The sequence below is a fragment of the Myotis daubentonii genome, chromosome 10 (genome assembly GCF_963259705.1).
Source record: "Myotis daubentonii chromosome 10, mMyoDau2.1, whole genome shotgun sequence".
Lineage (NCBI taxonomy): Eukaryota > Metazoa > Chordata > Mammalia > Chiroptera > Vespertilionidae > Myotis > Myotis daubentonii.
The window spans coordinates 61,075,599-61,099,467 of NC_081849.1; the positions used below are offsets into that span (position 1 = coordinate 61,075,599).

Below are 23,869 nucleotides of genomic sequence, written 5' to 3' on the forward strand. Positions count from 1 at the left end.
GGTTTTGATTTGCGTTTTCACAATGATTACTCACGTTGAGCATCTTTTCATGTGCTTTTTGGCCATCTGTGCGTTTTATTTGGAGAAATGACTATTTCAGTCCTTTACCTACTTTTAAATCTAGTTGTGTTTGGTTTTGTTGTTGTGAACATTTCTCTTTTTAACCTTAGTTTTCAAAAGAGCTAAACATTTATATGATCATTTGAAGAAGGTATTAGTTATTAAATTTAAAGCTACTTAATTAGACTCATTTAAAGATAATTAGCACCTGTGTGCCTTTGTCATTTTCAGTTGGACATTATCCTCTTCACACCTTGTACATGTTAAGGAACCAGTATTTGTTGAAAAAGTGAATAAATAACAAGAGCTCCTATGGAGGGCTTAGATATAAATATATCACTTAGTGAGCATATGTGTGTTTGTACACATATGTGCATCCATGAGGTGTGGCAATGCTTTTTTTTAAAGATTTAGAACAAGTTCAGTGTGCTACTTGCTTACTCTTCACATGCTCTCGGTTCCCATGGTCCATCCTGGTGGTCACCTGTCGCCTCCTTTAGCACTCGCACTGTGCTGTGCAGTGTCTGAGCTCTGCAAGCGAGCAGGTGCTGGGACTGGTGTTTTTGTGTCTGGTTCTTCTGTGCCCCTCCACCGTGCTTCGTGCCCACAGGCCGTCCTGTGTGGGCCACACCAATGGGCTCCTGGCCCTGTGGCCTCTGGTTGCTTTGGCCAGTGAGGAGCCTGGCAGGAAATGAGAAGGAGAGGAGATGAGGTCATGCTATTTATTCTCCTGGCTCCCTCCCCACAGGGTCACATCGGGATGGCTGTGTCCCTCAACTGCAGGTCACAGCTCCTCTTAGCTCTCTTCCTAAGATTCTTTCCTTCCAGACACTCGTAGTCCTTCCGTCTTGTCCTTGCAGGCGTAGGTGCCATGACCATTACGCAGTTCACCCCCTGGCATGGCTGAAAGTATCCTTTTGGCTTTGTCTTCCTAATCCTCTCCCCTCATTGGCTGAGCTTGTCATCTTCTACCCCTGTGGCCCCATCCTTTCATTTTGGGGCGCTGTATACCCATAAACATAAAGATTCAGAAATATATAACCGACATACACTGCTGACCAGCAGTGTCCTTGGAACTTCTGGCATTTGTCCAGGCCACTGAGAATGACAGAGAACCTGACGCTGGCTCTTAGGAGCCAGTTGTAGAGAGCTCTGATGACTTCCTGCTGTGTCCGGTACGACAGATTCCAACCCCGACTGTTGACCACATTCAAAAGGCTAATTTTTAAGTTGAGAATTTTGTATGGCCTGAGAATGATGTTACAAATATCCAGATGGCCCTTGGCAGGAAGAGGGCTCGCCACCCCGGCAACAGTCCCCGCCCCTTTCCCATCAACAGTAAGCTCTGGACACTCAGATTCCACTCTGGCAGCTGGTGCGGTAGGATGAGCAGCTGAGGGTAGGTGTGGCCTCCCGGCCTCGGTCCCAGTAGCCAGCACCTGTTGTCCATTGTTTCCTTGTCCCATGCTGCCCACTGTCGCCGTCACCCAGATATGCTCTCTCGGGTTACCATCATGAACCGGACTTCAACTGAAACCGTTCCTCTTGGACCTGAAAGAGTTTGACATTTCATATTTCGTAAATCTAATAAGAGTGTAAGGGTAGTTAAATATTTAATAAAACCCTATTGTGAAACCTTGTGGAAATCAAAGGGAGCCTTTTATAAGCTAATCATCTTGCCTTCGTTTCTTCTGATACTGAAAATGTGAACTCGGACTTGCTTAAAGCAAGGTATAGTGGTAATTGCTGTGGTCTCGCGACTTCTCTGCGGGCAGCTGAATGTATTTATTATCGCTGCTTCCTATTGAATGAGAATTTTTTGAGCAGTTATTTTTCATTTAACATCATACAGTTTCTCCCCAGGGATGCTACTGTGGATGCGACAGAGCCATGCTTCGTTTCATTCATAAGTATTATTTTATGAAGAAGTTAGAGATACTGTATCAAAATTAATAATATATAAGTTCCAGATAAAAAAGCATGTACCCAAGAATGAGATACCAATTCAGAGCCAGGTATTGGAAACACATTATCAGCCCTTAATCCAGTGGGAAGAAATCCACTTTGAAATAGCCTTATATGGAATTTTCAACTTTCTATTTCTGATTTTCTATTACTAAACTAGAGGCCCAATGCATGAATTTATGCACAGGTGGGGCCCGGCTGGCCCACCCCGATGGGGGCCATTGGGGCCAGGCCAGCAAGGGGGAGGGGACACAGGAGGTTGGCCAGCCAGCCCCACCCCTAATCAGGGTGGGGTGCTGATAGGGCTGGTTGGCCAACGCAGTGCATGTCATAGCGACTGGTCGTTCCGTTGTTCTGTTGTTCTGGTGACTTGGCTTTTATATATATATAGGTAATTGATGCCAAGATTAATCTAGAAAAATCCTAAGCTGTTTTCATAAATACAGCCCACCCTGTGTGGAAGTTTCAGTCCTCTAAATATTTTAAAGGGTCGTTTTAAAATATTTGCAGCTTCAGAAATAGAATGAGCTCACTACACGTGTCCCTGAAATGCTGCACCACGCTGTGTGGAGGGGGCTCTTCTGAGCCGGAGAAGTTCTGCTTTCCAAGCCCGGGCTTCGGGAAACGCTTTGCCGTGTTCTTCCTCAGGTACGTGGCCAGCTGGATCGACAGAAGGCAGCATCAATCAGAAAAGGCCAACCTAACGATTCTTTTTGATAAGTACGTGCCTGTGTGCCTGGATAAGCTGAGGACGAGCTTCAAAACCATCACCTCCATTCCCGAGAGCAGCCTGGTGCAGGTGTGTCTTCCGTTACGTTGTGTGCCATCCTAGTCCTGAGGCGGGAGGGGCCTGTCAAGGCCACAGGAGGGTTTGCTCTTTCTAGAAGATGGAGAGATTTCTGGAGCTGAAGTTTCTCCAGCCCCATGTGCCCCAGGGCGTTTTTGCAAACCCCGTCATACACCTGTCACCTTCTATTATTGTTTGGGTGTGTAGCCGCTTTCATAAGATTGTGAACTAGAGAGCTGACGCTACCTTTTACTTACTTTTATATCTCCAAAGATTTATATAGTGACTAGCATACAGTAGATGCTGAATGTGTCTGTATTGAATCATGCATTCCTCCCAAGTATTTTTGCATAAAATATGAAGATCAAAGTGGTAACAGCCTTATTTCTTTCTCTCTATTCTAAATAACTGGCCCAGAAAAGGTGTTCAGTATTTTTTTTTTTTATTGCAAAATATCCCTGTAATTAAAGATGCCGACCACCGAGAGAGAGAAAGCTTCTGGCCTCTACCCCATGGGTGTCCTTACCCACCGGCCTACCACCCTCCCCTCTCCTTCTTTTCTCCCCTTCACTCCCCAAAACATTCCTAAAGGCAGCTCACTGTAGATGAGAGGCCATTATTCCTGGGGTAATTTTTTTAAATACTCGTGAGACGGCTGGTAAGAGTGAAGGGCATGATACGTTGTCATGGAAGCAAATAGAAATAATTCACAGTACACAGAAATGAAGGCTGTGATCTGAGCCTCAGCATGAGGGACGATCGCCTGCCTTTTATAACTATAAAACTTCACGAAGGATTGATAATTAGAAACCTTTTTTTTTTTTTTTTTTTTGCCTTATAGGAGCAAAATTGTTTTCAAAGTACTTTGTTACCATTAACTTACTATGTTACCAAATTTGTTTGAAGCTAAATGAGAAAAAGTCAGCAGCATAAGAAGAAGAGAAAGTTGAGGTTTTGGGATAATTCACACACCAATTAAGTAAAGGCTGGTCTTCACCGGTAATTATCTGAGGTGTAATTTGTTTCTGGAGGCAGGTCTGCATTCATTCATAATGAATTAATTATGCGGGCAGCCTAATTGGACTTCCTCTGGTGTCCTACTTGTAAGAAACCTGGTTGTGTTCTTTCTCGGGTCGGCTTGTGTATCTGTGTGATTCTCTGTGGTGTGAAAATAGGCCGTAGGAATTAATATGGCTTTTGCTCTCGCTTCCTCCTCTTGTAGTATTCAGGAATGGCATTTTCTCCTCTGCTCCTTTTTAGCTGTTTTATACTATAGCCTCTTTTCTGTGATGACTTATAACGACAGGGATTTGAAACAAAAATGGGCTTCAAAGAGAATAGCGTAAAGTGACTGCTTTAAGAAATGAATGTATTGTGTTTCCTGGCACACGAAACTTCTTTGCTTTAAGTTCAGTAAGGTGTAGTAACTCAGATTATGCACTGAAGTATGACTTTATTCATTGCTGACACGGAGCTCAAAATATGTTCTAAGTACTGTGTTTGGGAGAAAATGTAAAAAAATACCTAAGTTATTAGAGTGTTCAGATCAAAGGATCACTTAACATTGAGACCTTCCAGTCTTTTTGTTTCGATTTGAACAGTTCCTTTGACCAGCATGGCTTCCACTCAGAAATAGCAAAGCCTCCGTGCTGAACATTATTTTTCTTGATAACAAATCGGTGAGTTTTCTTCTAGGAGAAAAAAAAAAAGATTTTAAATTGGCAAACATAACACAATATAAAATGCTGGCAATCAAGAGAGAAGATGCAAAAATAGAACAGGCAGTTACCTATTAAAATTAAAAGCCTTTCCCAGCTATTTCCAGGATCCTTGCTCCATGTCACCCTGGCTTTTCGCCACCGTTCAGGGCTGGGAGGGAAGGCAGGCCTCCCTGGCTGTCTGAAAGCGTGCGTCGCTGTGCACATGGTACTGACAGGAACCTGTTGCTGTCTCCAACAGCCAGAGGCAGGGGGTCAAGAGTTTGGAGGGTCTGTGACGAAGCTAATTCATGACAACTGTTTTGTGCTATAGAGAACTAGGTCAAAACCACAGTGATTACTGGTTATTATTTCCAATGGGAACGGCCTTTGCAGCAGCCACGCCCCCCTCATTACTGACCTGATACCCTGACCATGGGGTGTGTTTCACCCCAGCAGAGCACGTTGGGGTTCCCCTGGAGGGTATGGAGAACAAGTTCCTGAACAGCACTTTGTCCAAGGCTAAATTTAGTCTGACGTCCGACAAAATGCCACAGGCCGAGGCTGCCAGTCGACTTTCTAAATTTATGACAACAGGTGGGAAGACGGCTGCGGAAGCACTAGGGGAAAGCGGGGAATCTAGATGTGCAGCAGGAGGGAGACAGTTCAGAAAGCCCTCCCACCAATGACCTTCATTCATTCATTCATTCCTGATGATGTAGGATGCTTCCTGGGAAGAAACAATGTCTTTAGTTTCTACTGTGAAGGTAGGAAGTTAGGGCTGTAGAATACTCTGTGTGGTCTGACTCCCTACTTATAAAAAGGAGAGAGAGAGTGTATATATATATATTCCCCATTATCATTATTTTTTTTTGCTTATATGTATTCCCATTTGTTACAGTGATTATTAATTGGATAATTCAAGAATTTAATTTAATAGTTTATTACTTAGAAGATCAGTTTGATTAAAAGTGGCAGAGGTGTTCCACCATCGATGCAGAAACGCGAGGCAGTCATTCTTGTCTCTCAATGTACAAATCACAGAGTTGGGAACAGCCGTGCACTCTCTTCAGGATGAAGTGGATTTGTTAATGTCTTGTGAACGTCCTCCACGGTTGGAAAAATATGCTGCCCTAAATGAATGGCTGTTTCTTGGTCTTTAGACGATTTGTGCTCTTCTGGAATGTTTGTTGACTCCAGAAAACGTACCTTCCGACAGCCCCAAAGAAGTGTACGAAGTCTATTTTGTCTTCGCTTGTGTCTGGGCCTTCGGAGGCACCCTGCTGCAAGACCAGGTGTGTTTACAACTGGTTCGCGGGGCCAGCTTTCCCTGGGAGGGGTGGTTACCACGTGTGACCCCTGTGCTCTTGTTATGTGACACATGTCTGTCCTCCTTGCCCCGCTCTCCCCTAAGCCGGGACACTGTCCAGGCGAACTCATCCAGGCTGATGATTCTGACCTTGGCTGACAAAGCCAGATCCATAGCCTCCCACCGGATCGCCCTCCGGAGCTCAAGGCTGTGTGCACCTGCCCCTGGAGCCAGGCCACAGCGTGCCCGAGACGGCTCTACACCTGCCCGCCCCCACCCCCCAGTTGGCTCTTCCTCTTTGTTCTTTCTTTCCCTAAGCGACTCAACATTCCTGCCAGCCGCTCCAGTTTAAAACCTGGGGCACATTACTCTTCCTTATTCCTTATTTTTATGTCTGAGGGTCACCAGATCCTTTCAGTGTCGGTTACAACATAGCCGTGGAGTCCGTCCCCTCTTCTCCATCCCTGGGGCCTTAATTGAGGAGCACAACACATTGAGATTGTCCTGGGCTTAGCTTGGGCTTCAACAGGTGCCCCAGAACCTCGGCACTAAAAATAGATGGCACACAGCTTCCAGGTTTCCCAGATGTTTGCAGGTGTGAGCAGGGAGTTTCAGCCGGAAGGCGTCACGGCCAAGAGTGACCCATGTTTCTGTTGGTTTATTCACTGTAGGCCGTAACAAACATGGTTGCTATCACCTGTGGCCCAGTCCGGCTTCTCGCCACTAGAGTACCACAAATCATGTCTATAAATAACTTTGATATTCGCTTGGCCTCCTAGGTCTTAGTCTGACCCTTCTCAGAAGCCACATTTCCTGCGGTAATCTCCACGTGCTCTTTAAAGAAGGACAGCCCTTGGCTTTGAGTGAGAGTTTCAAGGATGGGTGTTGTATGGTTTCACATGGCTTTTCTCAGAAGCACCATTTCTAATGGCTGTGGGTTTCTTCTGCATGGAGACCTCCTGTAGACTTTCTCCCTCTCCCCAAGCCCCCATGGATTTTATCAGTGCTTTCCACAGGTTTTCCTTTTCCCAAAACTGGGAGCCCAGGGGAATTGCATGAGTAGGATGTTGACAGCTGAGATCTTTGGGCTGCAGACCCTACAGCTCACCTTCCTCCCAGATGGTCCTCTTTCGGAAATCTTTCCAATTTCCGAACGTGGCAGCCTTCAAGCTAGAAGCTGGGCACCACCATGGTCATCGTCCTCTCCCAGACACTTTCTTCCTTGTTAGTCGTCATTGTCATCATCTTTAAATTTTCCAAAGGGACCTAACTATGAAGCATTCAAAAGAGAGGTTTTGAAGTTGGAAATATGAATGAAGCAGACACAGAAATATTCTTAGGATAGCCACCTATTAGTTCAACAAATTGGAGTGCCTACTTTCTGCAAGTCACGTGCTTAGGGCTTCTAATAAGCTGTCTCATTGACACTTAGAAGACAAACCTATATGTACAGGTACAGCTGTCCTCTTTCTCCTTTTACAAAAAGAAACAGAAACTTAGACTAGTTAGCCTGCTTGAGGACACACAGCTAACTAATATCCGAGGTTCAGACTGCAAAGGAAGGACTCAGGACTCCTGTTCTTAACCCCAGCCATAGCAGACAACTTCCAAAATAAGCCTGACGTCAGCTCTCCCAGGACTCCCAGCAACTGCCATGGTCATTTCTCACTTGGCTTCTGAAGAAACCTTGTCACTGGTCTTTCTGCCTCTGTGCTTGCCCATAATCCATTATCCACTCAGCAACCAGAGTGACATTTTAAAATGTGAGCTGAATTATGTGATATACTCTAGAATTAACACTTTAATGGATTTCTATTGCTTTCCCACCTTTTAAAAAATTTTAATTATAGTTTACTTTTAATATTAGTTTGTATTGGTTTCAGGTGTATAGCATAGTGCTTAGGCAATCATATACTTTACACAGTGTTCCCCCTGATGTTCCCAGTATCATTGACTATATTCCCTATGCTGGACTTCACATCCTGTGACTGTTTTGGAACTACCGATTTGGATTTCTGTTTCTTTTAAGATGAGGTTAAAATTTTTAATATTATGGATGAGGCCTCCGGATCTGGCCCTGCCTACCCCTCCCTCCTCCTTCCTCTGCCACTCCCTTCCCCCTAGCCGCACTAGCCAGTGTCTTGAGCACAACAGATTCTTTCAAACCACAAGCTCTTTGCACAGGCCGACCTCTTCCTGGTGCCCGGAGCAGCATTCTCCCCAATCTGTGCCTGTCCTTAACAATGGCTGCTCTGAGCATCCAGTTAAAATAGATACACCCCATTATTATCACTTACAGCAAGCTTCACTTTCAAGATGTCTAACTTATTTATTTCTGCATTTATCGGCCTAACCTCTGCCACCACCATGTTTACCAGTTTTATAAAGTGTTCCTTTGTTCTTCACTTTCTCATTTACCATCCATTGATGTGAATATTTAATCATCTCTTTAAAGAGATCAGCACCAATGTTTGATAAATGGTATCACTTATCATGCTATCATGCTACCACTCCCTTATGGTAGGTAGCATGGTAATACATAGAGTAGCTCCTCGTTCACTTGAATAACCCAGGGGCAATTTAAAGTTCACCTAACCTTACCTTGCTTTTTAAGTTAATAATTATTCCAGAAAATTTGTACCTGATGGATGTATAGCAAGTACAGCTTTCTGCCTTTGATAGTGTTATTCTTTATAACTTACTTGTAGTTATTTCTTTTCCTTGGTAATTAAGACTCTGTACCCTGCAAACACTGTGTGCTCGCAGGATTTGGAGGGGCATTGTGTGTGTGCAGAACTAGCTATAAGTCTGCAAAAAGGATTCCTCTTGTTCTCCTTAGCTTTCTGGTCATCAAGCTGATTTCAGTCGGTGGTGGCACAAAGAGATGAAAGCAGTGAAGTTTCCATCTCAGGGAACAATCTTCGATTATTACCTGGACCACAATACTAAGAAATTTTTGCCTTGGACGGACAAAATCCCCACATTTACTATGGATCCAGATGTACCTCTGCAGGTAGGGTGCAGAATGTGGGCACATTCACGCTATCCGTATTTGCTGAGCTGAGGGGGAAGCGTCTCCATTATAGAAACAGTGAAGTGGCTATTATATTTCTGCAACCTCTTTATAAAAATTTCAACTTATTTCTGTAGTAATTGCTTTCTCTATATTTTCCTAGAAACTTTGTGGCTTCTATTAAAAATTGGAGGCATATTTCTGTAGTTCAGTGGATTCTTATTTCTGACCTTATAGTAAAATTTTTAGATAGCACTTTTATATTTAACTTCTTTCCTTTAACCCTCCCCGCCCTGAAAAAAGCCATAAAGTGAATGTTTAATCTCCTCAACTTGAGCTGCAAATTCACACAGCAGCAGACAAACCTAAATAGAACTTTCTTTCTTATTGTTTCTCTTCATAAACTGTTCTTCTACGTTTCTCTTATGTCCAGTTACTTTTCAGTCGTATTCTAATTCTGCCACTCTTGCCTCCAAACTGTCTCCCCCAACACTTCACTCCTTTCGTACGGATTGTGTCTAGCTGTTTGATCACTTAACCTTACTGGGCCAAAGCCCTGCTGCCAATTTTCACTTCCGTATGGCTTGACTTTTCAAATGTTTTGTCAGCAACTAAAGGGTGGTGGACAGTCTCTTAAACTTTTACTGTATTCCCTTGTATGTCTAACACAGGGTTGGGTGGAGGTTAGGTAATTCTATAATGGAGAGCCTTGGGTGCTAGTACTTAACATTGGAAAATATAAATCAGTTGCTCTCTCAAGCAATGATGTCTAAACTCTGACAATTCAAAACAAAAAATAGGTGGGATCTCTCCCACTGGGGTTAACGTGAACTAAGAATTCATTGGACCTCAATTCTAAAGTGACTATGGTGGTTCAGATTTAAAATTTTGGAGTGTCTCTCTCTGACCCCTCTCTCATTCTGTCTTTTCCCTGCAGAGAGTTCTGGTTCACACAGCAGAGACAACTCGTCTCAGATATTTCACGGAGTTACTGCTTGAGAAAGGACAACCGCTAATGCTGGTAGGATACGCCGGCGTGGGAAAAACGGTCTTCATAGGGGACACGCTGGCGAGTCTCTCTGAGGATTACGTGGTGTCCCGCGTGCCTTTCAACTACCACACAACGTCTGCAGCTCTACAGAGTAAGTGTTCCTCTTGTCTACCTTCCAGGGACAAGAGGTCAGAAACGGTCAAGGCCGTGACATGCAACCCAGAGAGATGGTGGCTTTCTCTAGGCTTTAGACATTTTCTTAGGCCTCAGAGGAATTTTTACTTATCACCATTCTGGGTAAGTCTACTTTGTTCAGATATTGTGATTTTGGCTTTTCTTATCACTCATGTCTTCATTGGGGTTATTATTGTGAAGACAGCATGACATCACTCATGTTCATTGCTTTACCTCTCGACTGTTGGGGTTCCTTTAGTCAGTTTATGGGGCCTGACCACTCTGAGGGTATGCGCCCAAGGAGCAATGCGCTGGTTACCTTTTCAAGTAAGAGATTGATCTAGGAGAAAATCATTCAGACTGTGTTGATGAAATGACAGGCCATGAGCTGTTAATTAAATCCCAGGAGAACTATAAGAAGAAATTTAGACTGTTGAATAAATGTGTCAATATAATCAAAAGAACCACACAGATTTGGGGCATTCTAAGTTAGGAAAGGCAAGCAAAGTAGACTTTGGAAGCAGAGGAGAAGTAGTAGAAAGGGCTGATATTGGTAGGTCTGTCACTTGGTTCAGGAGATTAATGGGGTTATATTGGGGGAGGGGACAGCAAAACTCACTGTTCAGTTGTTTATTAAACCTGCTGAGTTGCCCTGAATGTGGTTTCTGTGTTTGGAGAGTTGACAAATAATTAAATACCACATCCCAGGCACACACTCTTCAGGATTTCCTACACCCATACTTTTCTCTCAAATATACTGACACAAAGTCATACAGGCACATGAAGAAGTATAACTGGATGTATACACAGCAGAGTGTCTTCATGCAATAGCCTCTTGTACTTCTGCACTCCAATGGCCCGAGAGAGGTGTGGGGGACTCTTTTGAGCTGTCTCCGGATGCTCCTGCAAGGGTGATAGAGAAGGACTGAGAGACGAGGCTGGGCCATGCACTAGAGTGGGTGCAGGGGAGGAAGGTGCCCAGGTCAGCAATGGCATTGTCTGTGACACCCTGTGTGACATCAGGCTGTAGATGTTGACTGTCCAGGAAAGAATAGGCTGATGAGTTCTGGCTACAGGAGGGAGGTTGGCAAGAGAACTTGACATAGGAGGTGACCAGAGGCACAGCTCTGGTATTAGCCTGCAGAGAGGTGATATTTGAAGCCGAAGAGGGGTTGAAATGGACAGAAATGAGAAAAAAATTAAAAAAGCACTAAGGACAGAAAATTACATCTTACCTGATTGGACAGAATTATATGTTGGTTTCAGGAATTCTTGAGAAACCTCTAGAGAAAAAAGCCGGTCGCAATTATGGCCCAGGAGGAAATAAAAAATTGGTTTACTTTATCGACGACATGAACATGCCCGAAGTGGACTCGTATGGCACCGTTCAGCCCCACACTCTGATTCGACAGCACATTGATTACGGGCACTGGTAAATGATTCTCTGGGTTTTACTCTCTACTGAAGTCTCGTTATTGTTACTGTGGAAAAACATTTGCAAATGGAATACCCTGATGTCTTCCTCTTCTGAGGAGGAGCATTTCCTGTGATACCTTTTGGGTTTCACTTTGTATCGTCTTTTTATCATCTTAAGTGACACAGATTCCCTTTGTATCTTGGGAAGAGTTGAACTGAAAAGCATTCTAGCAACATAAGCTGTCTGGCTTACACATCAGATTCTTTAATACATTAATTCACACTAAATTGCATAGAGAAGTGTAGCCTTGTTCTGCGGGATGTAACCATCTGGTAATATCTGGTGCTGCAGTCTGAGACACCGTCCCTCCCCCCATTAACTTGAGGGAGACCCCCAGCCTCGCTGTGGGTATTTCTAACCAGAAATAGAGTCACCTGAGAATCAATAAGCAGCAGTAGCCTGTATTGATTCGGCTCCATATGTGGGTTCTGCCAACAAAGGAGCTGTGTCGCCTTCAGTTTTACGAGAGTTTGTTTTCATGTCCCTGAGATGACGCTGACACGCTCAGCATCACAGAGCGATTGCGAAGATCAGAGGAGACAATTGGTGATGACGTCTTGTCTGAACTGGTGGGCTTTGTTGGGCTGTCTGCCATCTCTAGTTTTTAGATTGAAGGTTCTGTTTTCTGTCTCAGGTATGATAGACAGAAGGTGCTGCTTAAAGAAATCCACAGCTGTCAGTACGTGGCCTGCATGAACCCGACGGTGGGCAGTTTCACAATCAACCCCAGACTCCAGGTAGGGGGTTGAGTCCTGCTCTCTGTCAAATAGCCCCTAAGTACCAAACTCAGACACTGTGGGTCTTCATTCTTGGTGCTTTTGAGTGCAAGTTAGGGCGACTACTGGACATTTGGTTAAGCATGTAAGCTTTTTTTTTTTTTTTAATTAATAGACTTTATTTCTTAGGGCAGTTTTAGGTTTACAAACTGTCTCAGCAGCTTAATGGAAAGTAGAGTTCCCATGCACTCCCTTGCTCCCGGCCTCCTTTTACCCTCCTGGAAATAGCTGTGTGAGTTGCTGCGTTTGTTACAGATGATGAGCCAGTACTGATAAATTATTATGATCTGAAGTCCAAGTACACACTAGAGTTCATTCTTTGTGTTGTACATTCCATGTGTTTTGGCAAATTAATAACAGGTGTCCACCATTGAAGTATCCTCTGTCTATCATCTACACTAATGCCGGGAGCCGGTCCATGCTTGCTGTTTCAAGGGACCTGGCATATATGGCATACTGTTCTTTATATGTTTGCTCACCTTCTTGGCGCTGTGTTTTAACCAAGGTCACCTCTCCGAGAAAGGTTGAATCCCCAGGTAGGGATTTTCCCCTGAAGTTAGGGAGAGAATAAAACCCCTCAACTAAGTGCCAGGCGGGTAATTAATCCCTTTAACTACGAACAATCATGCTTAAACTACATAATCTTTTCTCCCTGGAATGGAGATAAGAAACGCCCTAACCTTTGTAATAGAGATTGATAGGATTGAATCAACTGGTATAAATACAGATGTAACAAGACAGAAAGAGACAGAACTTAGAACACAGAGCCAAGAAGACAGAACCTACGCGGAACCTGAAGACAGAAGAACTTCGCTGGAGAGAACATGGCAAGGGATCGTGGACTGAACCTGACTACAGAGATTGGCAGGAGAACCTGACTGGAACCTGGACACTGAACCTGACTGGAGAGCCTGGACAGAACCTGGCTGGAGAACCTAGCGAGGGAACATGGCTACAGAACCTCGCTGGAAATCCGAAGCAGAACCTCTCTGGAGATCCGGGCTAGAGATCCTGGCTAGGCTGCTGATCAACTGAACCCTGTCTCCTTGTCCTTCCTTCTTCGCCGACTCCGTCCACACCTTTGGGGACCCCTGGACCCGCTGGGGTTGGACCCCGGCATATGGCGCCCGAACAGGGACCCCTAGGTAAGCGGCCCGCACTCGGGACAGATAGGACTCCACCATAGGAAAAGGGTGGATAGTCTTCGCCGACTCCGTCCACACCTTTGGGAACACCTGGAAAAGGATTCCCCTAGGTAAGCCCCCCCCCCCCATTGAGAACCCCCACACTCGGGACGGATAGGACTCCACCAGGGTGCTACAGACCCCCCTATAGAGGATAAGTAGGGTAAGAAGGTGGATAGTACAGAACTTAGATTGAGAAGATGTGCCATACTGAGTCCAAAAAAAGAAGACTCTGTATTGATCCTTAGATTGAGAAGATGTGCCATACTGAGTCCAAAGAAAGAAGACTCTGTATTGATCTTTAGATTACGAAGATGTGCCATACTGAGTCTAAAGAAAAAAGACTCTGTATTGATCTTTTAACATATGTGCTTGCTAGCAGAGGAATTAAGGTTACTCCCAGTCAGACAGAACGTTTTATACAAGAAGTATGTCCATGCTTTTCTGAGGAAGGAAAGGTAAATGTAATGGCATGGGAGAAGGTAGGCCCAAGGAGCCTTATCCTTAACCCCACTGCAGCCTTTCTACCCTGGGAAAGTGCAGGATTGGCAAGCTCTCCCTGGGATGATAGATCAGGACTCAGGTAATAGCAGAAAGCGCCAATCCTACTCTTAAAATGGATATAAGAGAGCATTTCAGGTTTTTCTTTTTAATGCCTGCTTTTCAAAAATAAAAAAGGGGGAATTTGCCGGGAGCCGGTCCATCCTTGCTGTTTCAAGGGACCTGGCATATATGGCATACGGTTCTTAATATGTTTGCTCACCTTCTTGGCGCTGTGTTTTAACCAAGGTCACCTCTCCGAGAAAGGTTGAATCCCCAGGTAGGGATTTTCCCCTGAAGTTAGGGAGGGAATAAAACCCCTCAACTAAGTGCCAGGCGGGTAATTAATCCCTTTAACTACGAACAATCATGCTTAAACTACATAATCTTTTCTCCCTGGAATGGAGATAAGAAACGCCCTAACCTTTGTAATAGAGATTGATAGGATTGAATCAACTGGTATAAATACAGTTGTAACAAGACAGAAAGACTCAGAACTTAGAACAGAATCAAAAAGACAGAACCTACACGGAGCCTAGAGACAGAAGAACTTCGCTGGAGAGAGCATGCCGGAGGATCCTGGAGAGGGACTGGCCTCGGAGCCTAGAGACAGAGCCTAGCAGGAGAACATGGCAAGGGATCCTGGACTGAACCTGACTACAGAAATTGGCAAGAGAGCCTGACTAGAACCTGGCTACTGAACCTGGCTAGAGGAACCTGGCTATGATGATCACCCGAAGGCTGCCTCCGTGTCATTCCTTCTTCGCCGACTCCGTCCACACCTTTGGGGACCCCTGGACCTGCTGGGGTTGGACCCCGGCACACTAATAAAAGACAAAGATGCTAATTGACTATACCTTCATTATGCCCTAAGCCACGCCCACCAGCCAATCAGAGTGACTATATGCAAATTAACCCAACCAAGATGGCGGCCAGCAGCCACAGAGCTAGAGCAAGCAGGAGGCTTGGTTGCCTTGGTTGCCTGGGAGATGGAGGAAGCCAAGCTTCCCACCTTCCCAGAGCCGGCTGTGGCCTCCACTCATGGCAACAAAGTTTCAATTATAGAAGATTAATAAATCCCAGATACCTGCTTCCAGCCAGCCTCCACTGGGAGCTTGGGTGGCTAGGCGCCGTGGCCAGCCTGCAAACAGCCATCAGCCCCTCACCCAGGATGGCCACACCCTCATGGGGTGAGGGTCCCGACTGGGGGGCTTGGCCAGCCTGCAAACGGCCCTCAGCCCCTCACCCAGACTGGCCAGGCACCCCAGCAGGACCCCCCACCCTGAAGGGGCTGTGGCCAGCCTGAAAACAGCCCTCAGCCCCTCACCCAGGATGGCCAGGCACCCCAGTAGGGACCCCCACACTGAAGGGGCTGTGGCCAGCCTGCAAACAGCCATCAGCCCCTCACCCAGGCTGGCCAGGCACTCCTATATAATAAAAGGGTAATATGCAAATTGACCCTAAAAGCAGAAAGACTGGGAATGACTGGTCACTATGACACACACTGACCACCAGGGGGCAGACACTCAATGCAGGAGCTGCCCTCTGGTGGTCAGTGCGCTCCCACAGGGGGAGCTCTGCTCAGCCACAAATCAGGCTGACGGCTTCCAGTACAGCGGTGGTGGTGGGAGCCTCTCCTGCCTCCTCAGCAGCGCTAAGGTTGTCCAACTGCAACTTAGGCCTGCTCCCTGCTGGCAAGTGGACATCCCCCAAGGGCTCCCGGGCTGCCAGAGGGATGTCTGACTGCCAGCTTAGGCCCAATCCCCCCAGGGAGCAGGTCTAAGCCAGCAGGTGGTCATCCCCCGAGGGGTCCCAAACTGCGAGAGGGCACAGGCCAGGCTGAAGGACCCCCCTGAGTGTACAAATTTTTGTGCACCGGGCCTCTAGTATATATATAAGCCTAATGTGTAAATTGTCCCCTCAGAAGTTGGACCAGGAGACCGGGAGTTTGATCGCTCACTATGATGTGTGCTGACCGCCAGGGGGCGGTGTGGAATGAAGGAGGGCTGCAGCTGGCAGCTGGGGAAGGGAGGCCCTGGCTAGCAGCTGGAAGGTCCTGATAGGCCCTGATCACTGGCCAGATGTAGGCACCCTACCTGTGCACAGATTTCATGCACCGGGCCTCTAGTACTAGTACATAATAGTTTCATTGTCCTAAAACCCCCCTGTGCTTCTCTTATTCATCTCCCCCCACCCCCCACCCCTATGCCCCTACACAAATCCCTAGCAACCGCTTGATCCTTTTAGGGTCTTCATAGTTGCACCTTTTCCAAAATGTCCTGTAGTTGGAATCTTATAGTATGTAGCCTTGTCAGATTAGCTTTTTTCACTTAGCTTAAATATGCATTTATGGCTCCTCCATGTCTTTCCATGGCTTGGTAGCTTCTTTCTTTTTTATCACTGAATCATAGTCATGGTAGGGATGTGCCACAGTTTGTTTATCCAGTCACCTATGGAAGGGCACCTTGGTAGCTGCCACATTTTGGCAATTATGAATATACTGTTATAAATATTTATGTGCATATAAGCTTTTTCATAATAATCGCCACCATCATCAACAATGACATACATGTAACAACAGCATACAGCAGTCAGTATTGCCTACTCACTTACCTGGAGTCAGCGGGGGTCGGTGAGGTGAGTGATGTTCTTGGTTGGGCTCATTCACATGTCTGTGAGTTACTGTTTGTCAGCTGGAGTTATTGGGACACGTGGCTCTGCTTCATGGGTCTTATCCATTAGCAGGGGTGTAGAATTCAGGACAAAGGTAGAACCTTAACAAGCCTATGACAGTAACTGTCACACGGCCACTTCCAGTTCATCCTGTTGGCTGTCAAGTTACACATCCAGGCCCGGAGTCAGAGTGGACGGCACTCCAAAGTTAAATGGCAATAAGCATGGATGAAATGACAAAAATAAGGCTTTTGGGGGAAAATATACTAGTACCATTATAATTCCTATTTTTTTACAACCCTCCTTTGTGTTTTTCTTTCCAGAGACATTTCACAGTGTTTGCATTCAACTTTCCATCCCTGGATGCTCTGAACACCATCTACAGCCACATCCTTAGTTTCCACCTCCAGCAGCAAGCATTCAGTCCATCAGTTCTCAGGAGCGGCCCCACACTGATACAGGCAGCAATCGCTGTCCATGCGATGATGGCACGTCACTTCGTACCCACGGCTGTTAGATTCCACTACCTCTTTAACCTGAGAGACCTGTCCAGCATCTTCCAGGTACCTGGATGGCTCTCTGTGATGCATCTCAGGTGGAGGAATGAATCTAGTAATATTCATGGCATTCCGTTATATAACTTAGTTTAACACTCTGCTATTTATGTGTTCTTTCTTTTTATACCATCCACTACTCTGGGAAGTAAGTATGGCGGGTTTGTTGGAGGACTTATAGGCACAAGTTCTCAGGTGCAGTATTTAGTTCCTGGGCTAGCTCTTGAAATACAGTCTTAGTTACATTCCTAAAAATGAGTATAAGATGGTAAATTTTTAAAATGTTGCTTATCATAGAGTGAAACTACTAATATATATGTACTACTATTATACTGTTTTTTTTTTAACTCAATAAATTGCTAAATTCATCAAAGACGATCTTAAAGGAAATTATCTTGGAATATTATCACCTCCGAATTTTTAATTTTTTAAAATTTTGCCTTCTAGGGGATTTTATTTGCATCTCCTGAATGTCTAAAGGGTTCAAACGATTTAGTACGCCTGTGGCTTCATGAATCTTCTCGTGTTTATGGAGACAAACTGGTAGACACAAAGGATTGTGATTTGTTTCAGAAAAAATTGCTGGAAACCGCCTGTAAATATTTTGAAGTAAGTGGAGGAATGTCAGAGGTCACTGTTCGCTCCGGCACTGACTGGCGTTGGGGGTGGATGGGAATAAGATGAGTAAATGCTTGCCTTGCTCAAACAGCTCTGATTCTGGAATACAATCGTTCTGTACATGGGAACGTCCCATCCACCTACCCATGGCTTGATCTGCACGCTTTTCCCTAGCTAGGCCACGCCGCCTCCAGATGGATCATTCTGGGTGGGTGGCATGACCTGTTTTCTCTTCCTCCTCCTGCAGGGTGTAGACATCCATGTCCTGCTTCAGCAGCCCCTCATCTATTGTCACTTCGCCAGTGGTGGGGGAGACCCATGCTACCTGCCAGTGAAGGACTGGGAGGGGCTGAAGGCGCTTCTCGCAGAGTCGCTGGACAACTACAATGAACTGAATGCTGCCATGCACCTCGTCTTATTTGAAGATGCCATGCACCACGTGTGAGTTGACTCGTCACAATGCTTTTTGTACAAAGTGAAAGTACCCATAGTCATTGTGTTTCAACAGGTCGTACTGAGCCCTCTGAGCTATCAGTTCTTTCTATCGTTTCCCATACAATAGAAAATGTAGTGTCTTCATAAACTGTCACTATCTTAATAATGTCTTACATGGTCCACTTCTTTCTGAAGTGTCATCACCGCCATAATTTCAACATAATCTACCCTGTTAGGTAAAATATTAACAAGGAAGAAGACCGGTGACTCCTTCAAAGTCATAAAGTCCCTAAGTGGCAGAGACAGGATGGATGTAAACGGATTTTCACTGATTAAGCATGTTTAGGGAGTGGCTACTGAATGCTCAACAGGAACATTGCCAGTCTGTTCAGTGTTTTTGTGCAAATTAGGAAAAAGGGGGGGAAGAGCATGTTTTCTTGACAGACAATTAGGAAAAGGCCTGTGTCCTGGTATAGAGCTTGGCTGTCAAGGCTCTCACTCACCTCCTGGACTGGGCACCTCATGCAGTGCACTGAGCACAGGGCATCTGCAGGGCCCCTGTGGTCTGATATTGTTGTAGGTACTGGGGATGGAGCAGCAAACAGTCCAGTTCGTTTTCTAGGTGCGCTTACATCTTAGCGATTCATATGGATATGTACAAGGACATGAACAAACAAGCAGAAAAGTGTCAGAAAGTGATGTGTCACACTGAGAAGCAGGATGGGTTGACTCTGAGAAATAAAATATGTGGATTCCTAAAGAGGAACTGAGTATCTGTGTGAGGAGGTGACATTTAAGGTGAGATCAACATGATAAGCAAGAGCTGGCATGGACAGATGTGGAGGAAGAACATTCTGGGGGAAGGCAAACTTCTTGTGGGCCCAGGGCTGAACGTCCAGAAACAGGAAGAGGGTTGTCACAGCTGCAGGAAAAGCGAGGGGAGCAGTATGTGCATATATGACAAGGCTGGAGAGGCAGGAATGGGCCTCGCTTCTGCAGGGTGCTTCCTTGTAACCAGGGGAAGATGTTTTGATTTTACTTATTTTATTTATTTATTTATTTATTTTAGTTTTATTGCTTAAAGTATTACAAAGGGTATTACATATGTTTCCTTTTTTTCCCCTGCCCTTGACAATCCCCTGGCCTCCCCTACCCCCCAGGGTCTTATGTCCATTGCTTATGCTTATATGCATGCATACAAGTCCTTCGGTTGATCTCTTACCCCCGCCCCCCTTCTGCCCCCCTACCCTCCCTGGCCTTCCCGCTGCAGTTTGACAGTCTGTTTGAGGCAGCTCTGCCTCTGTATCTATTTTTGTTTATAAGTTTATAATGGTCTTTATTATGCATGAATGAGTGAGATCATGTGGTATTTTTCCTTCATTGACTGGCTTATTTCACTTAGCATAATGCTCTCCAGTTCCATCCATGCCGTTGCAAATGGTAAGAGTTCCTTCTTTTTTACAGCAGCATAGTATTCCATCGTGTAGATGTACCACAGTTTTCTAATCCATTCATCTACTGATGGGCTCTTAGGCTGTTTCCAGATCTTAGCTATGGTGAATTGTGCTGCTATGAACATAGGGGTGCATATATCCTTTCTGATTGGTGTTTCTGGTTTCTTGGGATATATTCCTAGAAGTGGGATCACAGGGTCAAATGGGAGTTCCATTTTCAGTTTTTTAAGGAAACTCCATACTGTCTTCCATAGTGGCTGCACCAGTCTGCATTCCCACCAGCAGTGCACAAGTGTTCCTTTTTCTCCACATCCTCTCCAGCACTTGTCGTTTGTTGATTTGTTGATGATAGCCAGTCTGACAGGTGTGAGATGGTACCTCATTGCTGTTTTGATTTGCATCTCTCGGATGATTAGTGACTTTGAGCATGGTTTCATATGTCTCTTGGCTTTCTGAATGTCCTCTTTTGAAAGGTGTCTATTTAGATCCTTTGCCCATTTTTTGATTGGATTGTTCATCTTCCTTTTATTAAGCTGTATGAGTTCCCTATAAATTTTGGAGATAAGGCCCTTATCAGATATGACATTGGCAAATATGGTTTTCCACGCAGTGGGCTTTCTTGTTTTGTTGATGGTTTCTTTTGCTGTGCAGAAGCTTTTTATTTTGATGTAGTCCCATTTGTTCATTTTCTCTTTAGTTTCAAGTGCCCTAGGAGCTGTATCAGTGAAGAAATTGCTTCGGCATATATCTGAGATTTTGTTGCCTTTGGATTCTTCTAGAATTTTTATGGTTTCCTGTCGTACATTTAAGTCCTTTATCCATTTTGAGTTTATTTTTGTGTATGGTGTAAGTTGGTGGTCTAGTTTAATTTTCTTGCATGTATCTGTCCAATTTTCCCAATGCGATTTATTGAAGAGACTATCTTGGCTCCATTGTATGTTCTTGCCTCCTTTGTCAAATGTTAATTGAGCATATTGGTTCGGGCTGATTTCTGGGCTCTCTATTCTATTCCATTGATCTATATGTCTGTTCTTGTGCCAGTACCAGGCAGTCTTGAGAACAGTGGCTTTGTAATACTGCTTGATATCTGGTATTGAGATCCCACCTACTTTGTTCTTTCTCAGGATTGCTGTAGCTATTCGGGGTCTTTTTTTTATTCCAGATGAATTTTTGGAGAGTTCGTTCTAGATCTGTGAAGTATGCCGTTGGTATTTTAATGGGAAGTGTGTTGAATTTATAGATTGCTTTGTGTAGTATGGACATTTTAATGATGTTGATTCTACCAATCCATGAACACGGTATGTTCTTCCATCTGTTTATGTCTTCCTCTATCTCTTTTTTCAAAGATGTTTTGATTTTACTCTAAGTTCAGTGAGATGCTTTTGGACAGATTTGTAGCATGGGAATGATGTGATTTATTGAAGTCTGAGCAGCTTGTCCTGGCTGCTGCTGTGTGGGATTCCATCGATTGCACTTTTGGGCCAATGCTGTTCTACTAGTCACATTCATGTCTCACTGGCTGTATTAGTTTGCTGGAGCTGCTGTAACAAAATGTTGCAAACTGGGAGGTTTAGAAAAGTAAATGTTTATTGTCTCACAGTTCTGGAGGCAAAGAGTGTGAAATCAAAGTGTCAGAAGGGTCAGAATTCTCTCCTAGCTTCTGGTAGTTCCTTGGCTTAACTCCAGTCCTCACGTGGCGTTCTCCCTCTGTGTGTCTGTGTCCAAATTCCCTTTTATAAGGACACCGGTTGTACTGGATAAGGGGCCCACCCTACTCTAGAATGATATCATCTGAACCAGTTACTTCTGGAATGACCCCGTTTTCATATAAGCTTATGTTCTGAGGTACAGCTTTAACATATGAGTTGGAGGGGATACCATTCAGTTAATAACACTGGTCTTTTTAGTAAGTGGTACTTGGGCAAAGATTAAAATAATGAAATCGTGATTAAAAGTCAGTCAAGAAAGAAGGAAGTATGTGAGGAAGGACATCCAAACAGACCAAAACATGTGGGGAATTCAATTTTTGAAAAGATCTACTCTTTAAAATGCTTAGCCCAAAGTGCCTAAGAAAAATTGTGAGGCCTCCGCATTATAAGCATGCTAAGTATTGATTGTTTTATCGATCCCTTTGCAGTTGTAACACCCTGATTACCCAATTTTAGTTGGAATCTATGACCATGGTGGTAGCTACATTACTAGTAACTCTGTGTCTGGTGGGGCAGGTCTACACTGACTGTTTGAATGCCTGGGCTCAGGTGAGAGGGGGCTCAGGCGAGAGGGACCTCCCGCTGAGGCTGTGGGAGTCTTCATGTAACCCTTCCACAGGGAGCGCTCAGGGGCCTGAAACGGAAGGCTGTTTCTTTGATCAGGGAATCTGAGCTCGAAGCTGACTCCCTGAGTCAGAGGTGGCTTCGGAGTGTGTCCTCGGGTGTGGTAGAAAGGGCCGTGGCTGCTTAGAGAGTCCGGTAAGGTACAAACCTCAAAGCGTACACTGAAATGACATGAAAACCCTCTTAGTAATTTGGGGTTTCACTCGTGTCAGAGCAATTTTACAGCTTTCCCAAGGTGGTTTTGTTGTGTGGTCACATTCAGTAAAATCTAAGGGTTGGCTGAGCTTGTAAAAAAAAGCCCATCTTTTCAATTATTGAAGGTTTTCGGGAAATGCTCACACGTGCTGGTCCTAGTCTAAGTGACCCCAGCCCAGCTTCATTTTTTCAAGAAGCCCTCTGTAAAAAACCGTCTGTGTGGACCAGTCAGGCCTGCAGTTTCAGTTCATTTCAGAAAAGCAACCTCGAGCTAGCGCCATGGTGTCCAGTTTGGGGGTTTTTTGGTGTTATTTTTTTGCATTTGGTATCCATATGTTTATATTTTGTTTGTTGTTTTTCTTAATATCTACAACATAATTATGATGTCTTTCTTCAACCAAACCCATGTTTTGATCATGGTAAAGCCAACTTATTCCTGTTTTTAAATGTAGCAATAATATCAACAGCTTCAGCATTCAGAATTTCTTCAATAATATAGGGCAAGGGATTAGCTCGCCTTGCTGGAAATCTAATTTGGTGATTCTGAAGGATTTTAGCAAATTTTCTAGAGTGTTTGAGGCCCAGGGAAAGCTTTGGTGTGAAGGAAGTAAGAATCATATAAAAGAGGCGATTGCTTAACCTGCGTGAAGTAAATCGCTTGTGCGAGGTTTGGCGGTCTAAACAAATCCATTCTTTCCAAATTAATTCTATGGCAAAGGTTTCTGGCACAAAGACATTCTCCCTTTGACGTCCTGCACAGATGCTGATGGGAAGGGTGGGATCATATCTGCTAATCAAACAAATCCGAGGCATTGATCAAAGACCTGTATGTGCGTTCTCGAGTTTTGGTGGAGGGTGCTTACACAGTAAGAGAGTCCAAGATGCTATTAGCAGAGGATGGTTTGTTAGGCGAACATTGCGAGGGCAGATGCAGGCAGCATCTTTGATGGGAAAACAGAAGAATAAGAACTACAAGATTGGAAGAAACATTGGAATTTAGCGTCTAAATATTTATCCAAAAAATGAAAGAGCCCTAGTCCCAGGTTTCCCGCTGCGGTGGGTGCGCTTTTTCTCACCAGGTGTCGCATCAGTCGAATCCTCCGGGCGCCTCAGGGCTATGCCCTCCTGATCGGAGTGGGCGGCAGCGGCAAGCAGAGCCTGTCCCGGCTGGCGGCCCACATGTGCAGCCTGGAGGTCTTCCAGGTCACCCTGACCCAAGGCTTCGGGGTCCAAGAACTCCGGGTGAGTAAAAGTGGGGGGCCCCTCCCCTCGTCAGCTCCGACTCCCAGATTTGGCCAAGGCCTCTCCACCCAGCAGAGGGGGAGGGCAATCCCTTTCGAGGATTTAATTGAATCCCTTTGGCTTTTTCTCCTTCAGGGTCAAACTAGGCATCGTAAATGTTTATGGATGGTTATAGGTGTCTATGCCTATAGCCCTGGCTCAGGAAATATTTTATTACATACTTGCTTCCTTTGCGTAGACCACACCTGATGTGCAGCACTGTTAACATTCCCGTGTAAAGGAGGGAGAAGGCACTGCCTCTGCAAGTGCACAGGGATTCCTCCCACGTGGGATCAGGTTATGACACTAAAATGCAATGGAAATACATTCAAGAAACTCACCCGTCTTTAAAC

General features: G+C 44.9%; 1 protein-coding gene across 1 annotated transcript in view; it reads left to right on the forward strand.

Annotated features, from left to right (window-relative positions):
• DNAH11 (dynein axonemal heavy chain 11) overlaps positions 1-23,869 on the forward strand; it is a 206,544-nt gene that overhangs the window by 86,394 nt on the left and 96,281 nt on the right. The window contains exons 43-52 of the mRNA XM_059712528.1: positions 2,674-2,824; positions 5,673-5,804; positions 8,658-8,831; positions 9,769-9,973; positions 11,263-11,428; positions 12,108-12,210; positions 16,970-17,209; positions 17,648-17,809; positions 18,066-18,259; positions 23,315-23,477. Of these exons, the coding sequence (XP_059568511.1) occupies positions 2,674-2,824; positions 5,673-5,804; positions 8,658-8,831; positions 9,769-9,973; positions 11,263-11,428; positions 12,108-12,210; positions 16,970-17,209; positions 17,648-17,809; positions 18,066-18,259; positions 23,315-23,477 (1,690 nt within the window). The remainder of the gene's footprint in view (positions 1-2,673; positions 2,825-5,672; positions 5,805-8,657; positions 8,832-9,768; positions 9,974-11,262; positions 11,429-12,107; positions 12,211-16,969; positions 17,210-17,647; positions 17,810-18,065; positions 18,260-23,314; positions 23,478-23,869) is intronic.